At 47.6% G+C, this 10,148-nt stretch overlaps 1 protein-coding gene across 1 annotated transcript; it reads right to left on the minus strand.

Annotated features, from left to right (window-relative positions):
- Positions 1-4,572: 4,572 nt before the first annotated feature.
- LOC100827187 (glutamate decarboxylase) lies at positions 4,573-8,636 on the minus strand. Its single transcript, XM_003574552.3, has 7 exons — positions 8,333-8,636; positions 8,043-8,247; positions 6,783-6,983; positions 6,478-6,692; positions 5,574-5,827; positions 5,410-5,462; positions 4,573-5,266 (listed from the first exon to the last, which is right to left on the minus strand). The coding sequence occupies exons 1-7, from the start codon at positions 8,416-8,418 to the stop codon at positions 4,781-4,783; spliced, it is 1,500 nt and encodes a 499-aa protein (XP_003574600.1). The 5' UTR covers positions 8,419-8,636; the 3' UTR covers positions 4,573-4,780.
- Between the last annotated feature and the right edge of the window lie 1,512 nt (positions 8,637-10,148).

Below are 10,148 nucleotides of genomic sequence, written 5' to 3' on the forward strand. Positions count from 1 at the left end.
GAAGCATTCGTCAAGCGACTTCAGTCGGACAAGCTCACGGCCAAGTCGGATAAGTGTATTTTCGTGGGGTATCCAAGGGAAACCTTAGGGTACTACTTCTACAACCGAGAAGAGGGCAAAGTGTTTGTCGCTCGGAACGGTGTCTTCCTTGAGAAAGAGTTTCTCAGTCGGGGAGTCAGTGGGAGCACAGTGCAACTCGAAGAAATTCGGGAGGAACCTGCTAGAGGCGAGTCAGCTACAGTCTTAGAGGCTGAGCCGGTCGTGGTATCTATGCCGGTAAAAGCACCAGAACCACGGAGATCTGCTAGATTGCAAAGTGCTCGTGAAGTATTACTGTTAGACAGTGATGAGCCGACAACTTATTCGGAAGCGATGGTGGGATCTGATTCTGAGTCATGGCTTGGAGCCATGAGATCTGAGTTAAAGTCCATGGATGAAAATCAAGTTTGGACCTTGGTTGATCTGCCAGACGGTGCAAGACCCGTCGAGAGCAAATGGGTCTTTAAGAAGAAAACTGACATGGATGGAAATGTTTCTGTCTATAAAGCACGGCTTGTCGCGAAGGGGTTCCGACAGGTTCAAGGAGTTGACTACGACGAGACCTTCTCGCCCGTAGCGATGCTTAAGTCGGTTCGGATCATGTTAGCTATAGCAGCCTATTTCGACTATGAGATATGGCAGATGGATGTCAAGACGGCTTTCCTCAATGGAAATTTAACTGAGGACGTGTATATGATACAGCCCGAAGGTTTTGTCGATCCGGCTAACGCTGACAAGGTATGCAAACTTCAGAAATCCATTTATGGACTGAAGCAAGCATCTCGGAGTTGGAACATTCGCTTTGATGAGGTAGTCAAATCTTTTGGCTTCATCAAGAGCGATCATGATTCTTGTTTGTACAAGAAGTTTAGTGGGAGCAAAGTAAATTTTCTAATCTTATATGTGGACGACATATTATTGATAGGAAATGATGTCTTGATGTTGCAAGAAACCAAAGAATCATTGGAAAGGAGTTTCGCAATGAAAGATTTGGGTGAGGCAACTTACATACTGGGAATCAGGATCTATAGAGATAGATCTAGGCGGCTCATTGGATTGAGTCAAAGTACATATTTGGACAAAGTGTTGAAGAAATTCAACATGGAATCGTCTAAGAAGGGATTCTTACCGATGTCCCATGGTGTAAAGCTTAGCAAGACTCAGTGTCCTTCGACAACTGATGAGCGAAATCGGATGAGTGCGATCCCGTATGCTTCGGCAGTCGGATCCATCATGTATGCCATGATTTGTACTAGGCCTGATGTTTCCTATGCTCTAAGTGCAACAAGCAGATACCAGGCTGACCCTGGCGAAAGCCACTGGGTAGCAGTTAAAAACATCCTTAAGTACTTGAGAAGGACTAAGGACATGTTCCTAGTTTATGGAGGTGAGGATGAACTCAGTGTAAAGGGTTACACGGATGCGAGTTATCTCACCGACTCAGATGATTCTCGTTCGCAATCTGGATATGTGTTCGTGATGAACGGAGGGGCTGTGAGCTGGAAGAGTTCCAAGCAAGATACTGTGTCTGCGTCTACAACAGAGGCTGAGTATATTGCTGCCTCGGAGGCAGCAAAGGAAGCCGTTTGGATCAGGAATCTCCTGATTGATCTTGGTGTGGTTCAGGGCGCGTCCAATTCATTGGACGTATATTGTGACAACAATGGTGCTATCGCACAAGCCAAGGAACCTAGACAACACCAGAAGAACAAACATATACTCATGCGTTACCACCTCATTCGCCAGTTCGTCGAACAAGGTGATATCAAGTTATGCAAGGTACACACGGATGCAAACATTGCAGATCCGTTGACAAAGGCGCTACCACAGCCTAAGCATGAGGCGCACATGAGAGGTATGGGCATTAGATGTCTAGACATATGATGTCAAGATGATTGACTCTAGTGCAAGTGGGAGACTGTTGGGAATATGCCCTAGAGGCAATCATGTATGATGTAATTCCCAATGTATTCATAAATATTATTGAGTTGTCCTTGTTTGAACATCTGATATGTATCATTGAATATGTGATTTGATTGTGGAACTATGTATTCATGTTGTTCATACTAAATTGTCCTTAGTCATTGAGGTTGTGCTGGACACATAACCTAGACTAATGTGAAAGTTGGCTGATGACTCGGTTCCACTTGTCATGGGCATGGTGATGTCATTCCAGCTTACACGGACTCGGCTAAAGAGTTTAGCGAGTCGGACTGACCCATATTGAGATGCAACGAGTAGGTCGTCATTTGCATGTCTCAATCAATGTAATCCTTAGACCTGAGGTTATCGCACAATCCGAGTTGTGGATCACCAACTTAGGTTTTATCAAACGTTGTTCCGTAACAGGGCAGTTATAAAGGCAGAGTTCGGGTTGACTGAGAATCAAGCTGTGTGATGTGGATAACCAAGATGGGATTTTGCCCCTCCGACTGGAGAGATATTCTCTGGGCCCTCTCGAGTGATATGATTCGGGAAGCATGGCCATGCGCGACTTGGTTAATTGTTAACCGGGTCGATCGACTAAGAGTTAGTCGGATGAATCGTATATCACAGATCGAGAAGAGAGTTGAACTATTAAAGGGATGACGATTAATCGCCTATAGTTCGACAAGGTATATCGTGAGGCAAAAAGGGACTAAGACGTATGTCACATTGGAAGGTACGTCGTCATGACTCGATGGTACTTGGGAGTCGGCACGTTCTGCTAGGAGCCGCTACCGATTGATCGATTGTGAGTCGGACTCTAATCGTGTCCAAGTCGCCATGAGCCTGTGGGGTCACACACTTAAGAGCGGGAGCAACTATTTGGTCGGGTTGGACCCGAACTGGAATTGGGCTGACAATGCGAGTTGGACTCGCAGGGTGGATGGGCCACAAGGCTTGGAGCCCACTTCCACTCGATATATAAGCAGGGGCGTGGGATGCCTAAAGGGCACGGTTTTTTCCACTCTCATGCGTTGAGAACCCTAGCCCGATTCAGTTCAACCGTCGCACCGGATCTAGCAGTCCGCCGCCGGAGCTCCTCCTCGCACGTGTGGATACCGGCAGAGGTGCTGTACGTTCAGCACTTCGACGATCGCGGGATTGGATCGGCTGGATCGGATCGAGGGACTGCACTGCATCAAGGCGCCGCATCAATAATCCGCAACTGCGCGTCTAGTGGTAATCCTCGTGGCCTTCTACCTCGGCTAGATCTTGGGAGTTCGCGTAGGAAAAGTTTTTGTTTATCTCTACGCGCCCCTTCACTTCTGGTATTTCATCACCACCACCAGCACCCTTCTCAAGAGCTGCAGCAATCCTTTCAAGGCCAAACTTGATTGTGGACAGCATAGGATCTTCGTCTTTTGCTTCAATCTTTGCCTTCTTTCGTGGTGGTTGTTTGTTATGTGAAGACTCTCCAGCATTTGCATTAGCAGACTCACCCATATTAGGTGACATGTTAACCTTAGTACCACTTTCATTAGGTGTGTCTTGACCATCTTCAACGTCAAGCACTTCCACAGCAATAGGATCATTTCCAGACTTGGCATACTTACTCGTTGCCATAGATGCTCCAAAAATTATTGCCATAGCATTATAGTGCTCAATAGTGGTGTTCAAGTAGCTGGCATCACCTTTGTGGTCCTGCAGAAATATGAAAAAGATTAGCACAACATGTGTATGAAGGTAGAATGCTATGAATATAAAAATAACAAGATTACCTTCACATGGTTTGCATAGTGGTCATCAGCAAGACGAATGGTACTAGTATCCTCATCCCATAGAGCACCACTCAAATTCCGAAGCTTTGTAACATTGATCCATACATTTCTTCATTTTTTAAGGTGGTTGCTAATCTGAGCGTCAGTGATTCCTATCTTGAAATGTTCATTCAAATCCTTTGCACAGTTATTAAGGTGCATCACCTTGAATCCACTTGAAGTTCTTGTGCCAGTAGCCACAAGGTCAGCCAAAAAGCTTAGCATCATGCTAGACATTGAATTTGTCCACACAATCTGTCAACTCCCACTAGGTTGTCCCACATTCTCTATTCCTCTCCTCGCCGGCCTCCTCTCCCGTCGCCGACCTCCTCTCCCTGCCGCCCTCCTCTTCTCCCCGCCGGCCTCCTCTCTCCCCTCCCACCGCCGGCCTCCTCTTCTCCCCGCTGGTCTCCTCTCTCCCCCACCGCCGACCTCCCGCCGCCGACCGGATCTCCCTGCCGCCGACCGGATCTACTGAAGAACGACTGGGATCTCGTCAGGGATGGAAGGGATCTGGTGGGGAGCTCACGGGGAAGATTTTTCGGAGCTGCTTTTTCGGGTGGGGGTGAGGATAGAGCGCAGAGAGAGAGGGGTGGGAGGTTATGCGAGGTCTGATTTCTCGCCCGGGCCCACACGTTCCGCGGCCCAGGCCCACGCATTCCGAGCGGAACGCCCTCATTCCTTTGTTTTGCTATTATGTGTTGGTTCTGGATCTGAGAAGAATATTCCCATCTGAGGAACCACCTGGTTCCGTTCTACTTTTGTGTATTCCAACAACCAAACGCAGGGATGAAGGCAAAACGAGGATCGGTTCCATTACATTCCACTGTATTCCAGAATCCAAACACAGCCTAAGGGTACAGCAAATGCATGGTCTCAACTCTCCGCAGGTTCTGAATGTAAGTACAGATTAAGGAGGCATGCCTTCGCAGTTCATACACGCTCCAGAATAATTATAGATACATAGGCGAAACGAGGCGTACGTCCCAGCGTGATCTTCAGCAGACCCCTGTCTTCTTGTTCTTAAGCAGGTCCATACAGGCCGAGGCGAACTCCTTCTCGGTGTCCAGGACGCTCTTCTTCGTCACCACGCCATCATCCATGCCCTCGCTGGCTTGCGTAGCAACCGCAGTGGTGATCTTCACGGCGTGGACCGCGTGCGCGTCCAGCTCGCGTAGGACCTTGTTGATGTCTGCGATGAGCCGCTGGGCAAGGCTCCGGCTGAAATCCTCCCTGATGACGACGCGGAGGACGGCCACGTGCTCCGCGTCCGCAGGCATGGTGTAGGCCGGCACGATCCAGCCGAACCTCCTCAGGTTCTCGGAGATGTCGAACACGGTGAATCCAGTGCTGTCTTTGAGCGAGATAGCTAGCAGAGGTACGCCGTCCTCTTTGGAGAGGACTTTGAACCTTCCTGTCGCCTCTATTCCCTCCCTCAGTATGGCTGCATTCCCCTTGCAGTTTTCCATGATGTGCTTGTATCCCTGTGGAGACACCAAAACAGCACTTAATGCACTGACTTAATGACAGTATATCTATCACTCATCCATGTGTAAATAGGGCAATGTTGTCTCATGACAAAATTATCTGCAGTTTGCATATGGGGAGAAAGAACACGGACACATACCTCGAAGCCTAGACGTATCAGTTGGTAGTATTGTGCAATTATCTGACTAGCACCTGCACAGATTTTGCCATGCACTTGAGTTATTGTAGCATAAAAATAATTCATGGTAAACTACAAAACAGTAGACAGTAGTATTAATCCTTAAAAAAAACAGCAATATTAACCTTTGGAGAAGTTCAGTGTGAATGTGGGCTGATCTGTCCCTAGATAGTTTATGTGGAAAATGAGTTCGTCAGGCAAATCGTCTTTGCTCCGCCAAATGACCCAACCAACACCAGGGTAAACAAGGCCATACTTGTGCCCACTAACATTGATGCTCTTCACCAATGGTAGCCTGAAGTCCCATTCAAGCTCAGGCTGAAGAAAAGGGGCTATAAATCCTCCACTTGCCGCATCAACATGTATCGGCACATTCCACCTGCATTACGTATATGATGGTGAATATCTAGCGTAGGTCACTCTTTTGCATTGCTATACTTGGAAAACCAGAAACCATATGCATAGTTTCAAGGAAATATGTTTATTTTTAAAACAACATTACACCATATAGAGCTACCGCTGATGGGCTGTGAGAGAGATTCAAAGCGATGAGTATGATAAATGTTCAAAGCAATTAGCAGTTAGGCCCTCTTTTGAGCGCAACCGTTTTTGAAGGGGAAAAATTTGGATCAGTACTCCTTCTGCCTCCCTTCTGTCTTTAACCAAGTGTTGCCTACTCAAAAAAATTGGCAGTTCCTGTGCACCTTCCAAACACCTACTTTCAGAAATCCTATCATTACAGCTTCCAAATACCTCCTTTCAGCAATCCTATGGTTATGTTATAAACGGGATGAAACAAGCCATCACATCCTAATCATGTGTTTTTTTCTTCCTATTTCCTCATTCCAAAATGGTATTGGCTTTTGTGTAAATTCTAGTTATAATAATCAGCTCAGCATATATACAAAGAAAAAAAAAACAATACAAAACTGATGATAACAGGGTAATTAAATTGTCATGGTTTCACTCAAATTAGGATATAACTGAACAAACTAATTAGATATAATTGACAGCAGATAAAATGCATACCCAGTTTCCTTGTTCTTCTCCACAAGAAGGTCATTCAATAATTTAACATCTTCGTACTCTCCAGTTAGAGTAGATCCCAAGATGGCTGCAACACAGATAGTATTTTCATCCACCATTTCAACAGCCTTCAAAGGATCCATGACATAGTATCCTTCAGTTAACTTGACCTCCTTCAATTCTACTTCAAAATATCTTGCAAATTTTTCCCAGCAAACCTAGGAAAAAGAGAGGTTACAAGGGACATCTTTTTGGTACATACAGTGGTTAAAGTCAGAACATTTTACTCCGAAACACAACAAAAATACCTGAACATTCGCACCGGTAACAATGTTAGGTTTGTCACATGGCTTCCCCTGCTCCTTCCTCTTATTTTGCCACTTCCTCTTGAATGCCAAACCTGCAAGCATAATTGCTTCGGAGGATCCCACTGTTGAAACTCCAATAGCTGTCTCATCCTCCTTGATGGGCGCATTGAACAGGTGAGCGATCATATTTACACAACGGTTCTGCAAAATAGAAAGAAGTAAAATGAGGGAATGCATGGGGTGCGCAAACTCAGTAACTTCTCCGTGCATTCCAATATACATATATAGGAACATATGTAGCTAGATCCAACAACCACAGCACCAATGGTAGTAGCAATTCATGAAAAGCATATCAGGCTGATTTACAGAAAAGGGTGGATCAAGAGGCTCTCCCCATGTTCGAGGAAAGGAGTCTTCCCTCTATGGGTTTGTAATAGGTTTTGTAATGAGAACCAAGCATACCTTGGGTGGTCAGCCAGGTGTGCTGGCAGCCCACTTGAGTTCGGTCCTTGAAGGTCGCACTTTGGTGTCTCACTTAGTAAAAATTATATATGTATACACTGTCAGATTGCAATTGCGCAGCTCTTACAGTTTAAATAAAAAAAAAGGTTTAGTAATATGTTCTGCATGGCTGGTCGAGATTCAGACAGGTCGTTACTGTTGTGACCGACAAGGTGAAACTTATCCATCCTTGTGGAAAACCATCCTTGACACAACTTGTCCACAGATCAACCATATGTAACGAACAACCGTCAGTTTCCAGCTGTTGAAGCAGCACATTAGCGGTCACTAACACTCTACACAATCAGTAAATTATGGTTTAAGAAGATTGATACTGATAGACCAGTGGATCACAAACAGCCCGTGACATAGAAGCAAGTTCAGACTGGAACTTGCGATTTTGGCGTCATCCACACTGAAGATCTCCATACCATGAATAACCGAAACTCAGGTTGTCTGCACCCTGCAGCTTTTGTGCCAAAGGCAGCCGGTCGCCGGAGGGGAGGGAGCGGCAGAGCAGAGCAGTACAGTACAGTCGAAGGAGTATTTCCGTGCACCAAAACGCCCAAACGGAAGCTGGGACCTCGGATCTTTCTATTCTTGGGAAACTTTGCCCTAGATTATTCCTTTGGAAGACACACAAAAATGTTGGGAACTGTCGTCCCCTTGCCCGGTTGCCCCGAATTGGTACGGAACACGGGACACGCACGCCCCCCAAAACAAATGGAGAAATCGGGAGGAGGAGGAGGAGGGAGGGACCTGGAGCTCGGTGGTGACGGGGTACTCGTCCATGTCGACGTAATTCTTGTTGACGGAGTCCATCATGAGCTTGGCGCACTCTGGCTCCATCCACGTGGTGACGAAGGAGGCGAGGTTCAGGCGCGGGTTCCCGTCCAGCATCAACTCGTCCGTGATGATCTGGTACGCCGCCTCCTTTGGGATCGACTGCTCCGGCATCCGGTACCTGCACGCACACAGTGACCGCTCAAATCAGCAAAAAATAGGACATTAACTCGCCGCCAATTAAGCGCGCGGTCGTCGTTGGTCACCGCGGGAGCTCCTCGCGGACGTAGCGCGAGGCGAAGGTGCAGGCGACGGAGTCGCCCGCGCTGGAGATCGCGCGCGAGAGCACCATGGCTCTACTGCTCCGCTGCTACTGTGGGAGGAAGGAAAAGATCGGGGGTTCTCGTGGGGGCGGACAGCGGGCTTGGTGGTGTCACACCGACGGTGTGTGTGGTGTGGTTCTTGTACTTGAGCGCTGGTTAACGGGGGGAGGGGCTTAACGGTTGCCAGTAGTGCTACTGCTACGTGCTACCGCCTACCGGGCAGAGAGTGGAGGGGGAGAGCGAACTGACCGGGGGAGTTGGTCGCGGACGTAGCGGGTGGCGAAGAAGGTGGAGTGCAGCGGCTCGGCCGTGTCCGAGCCGGTCGCGGCCACGGTCAGCACCATGTCGCCGACTCGATGTCGCGGTCGCTGGCGGGGCTTGTCCGGCAGAGGGACGGTGACGGCAGGTCGGCCAGCCGCGCGGAAGGAATCGATCGATCAAGAGAGGGAACTGAGGAGAGCTTTCGTGCCTTCTTCGGGGCCCCGGGGGGAGAGGGACGGGCGGGGCGGCGAAGGAACGTTTTGTTTAGTGTGCCGAGGCAACACGTACGCGCGCTCCGTCACACGCGTCGGAAACGCGGTGAGTTGGCCAGTTTTATTTGCCGAGGAGAAATGCTACGTGGCGGGCCGGCATGGGTTGCTGCGTGCAGGGAGCCACTTGGTCAAAAATTCCGTGGACTGGGATACTCCCCGAGGTGCACTTGGAGCCTGAAAAAAATAGTTACAATCTGTACACAACGCCAATTTGTCTCATTGTTTAAATACAGATATATCTATTCGAAAAAACGTCTAAATACATGTAATATTTCGATAAAAAATTTCGAGAAGAGCAAGTAGCAGTACTATGCAATATTCTTGGACTTTTTAGGGAAAACCCGACTAAAGGGAAGACGCACTGTAGGAAGACCAGAAGCCAGTAAGCCACAGAGCATGTATTATTGTGGAGTAGCAAAGTACGTAAACAAGTGGCTTCTTGGTAATTAGGGTGCTTTATTCTGTATCCGGTGCTCGATTATTGCTGCCGCTGGCCCAGTTAAGTCAGAGATGATGATGCTCCCGATGCGCGAGAATAAAGCGTGTGCTTGATCATGCGATGCAGACACTGATTTATCGCCCGTGGAGCTGCTTCGGATAGGATGTGTCGGCAGAGACTCGAGATCTCGAAATGGATTATCTGCGTCCAACCCTGAGAATGGTTGTGGCGGGCGATGGGCAGCTGAGGTTAGGATTACTGATCTTTTTGGGTGGGATCATTAGCTTGCGTTAGTGGGTGTTTTACAGCCACTTGTTTTGTCCAGGTGTACTCTAGTACTGCATTAATTCTCGATTTTGCAGATAGTGCCACGTCCTTGTTTCACGTCTTGATAAAACCGTTTTTTTCCTTGGAAACGGATTTCATGTCTGATGTGTTTGTACACTTCAAAAGCAAAGGGCGTGAAACAGTCACGACAAAGGTAAGAAGAAAAATGGCTGAGCTGATTGCAAGATCCTTGACGCCGTAACGTGTGTGCATAATGTTTTGTACTTATATATGGGATCTGACACACCAAGTATTTCTGAGGTTCAGACTTCAGAGACAATGGCCAAAACCACAAACTTGATCCTTTTCTCAAAGTTGAGGCAAAACTAACTCTTGTTCAAAACTTTTTTCGAATCTAACCCTTTTTAAAAACGCCACTCACACTGGCGTTTCAATTACAAAGGAAACGCCATAGTCTTTGGCGTTAGGGCTGCCGTAGCGTCCGATCAGCAGCCGACCG

Source organism: Brachypodium distachyon, chromosome 3, assembly GCF_000005505.3.
Source record: "Brachypodium distachyon strain Bd21 chromosome 3, Brachypodium_distachyon_v3.0, whole genome shotgun sequence".
NCBI lineage: Eukaryota > Viridiplantae > Streptophyta > Magnoliopsida > Poales > Poaceae > Brachypodium > Brachypodium distachyon.

Excerpts from the sequence above, each read along its gene's own strand:
- LOC100827187 (XM_003574552.3), bottom strand. The coding sequence starts at position 8,418 with ATGGTGCTCTCGCGCGCGATCTCCAGCGCGGGCGACTCCGTCGCCTGC. Across the intron at positions 6,693-6,782 it reads TTACCGGTGCGAATGTTCAG|GTTTGCTGGGAAAAATTTGC; the intron begins GTATTTTTGTTG and ends TCTTTTTCCTAG. Across the intron at positions 5,828-6,477 it reads GAGAAGAACAAGGAAACTGG|GTGGAATGTGCCGATACATG; the intron begins GTATGCATTTTA and ends TACGTAATGCAG.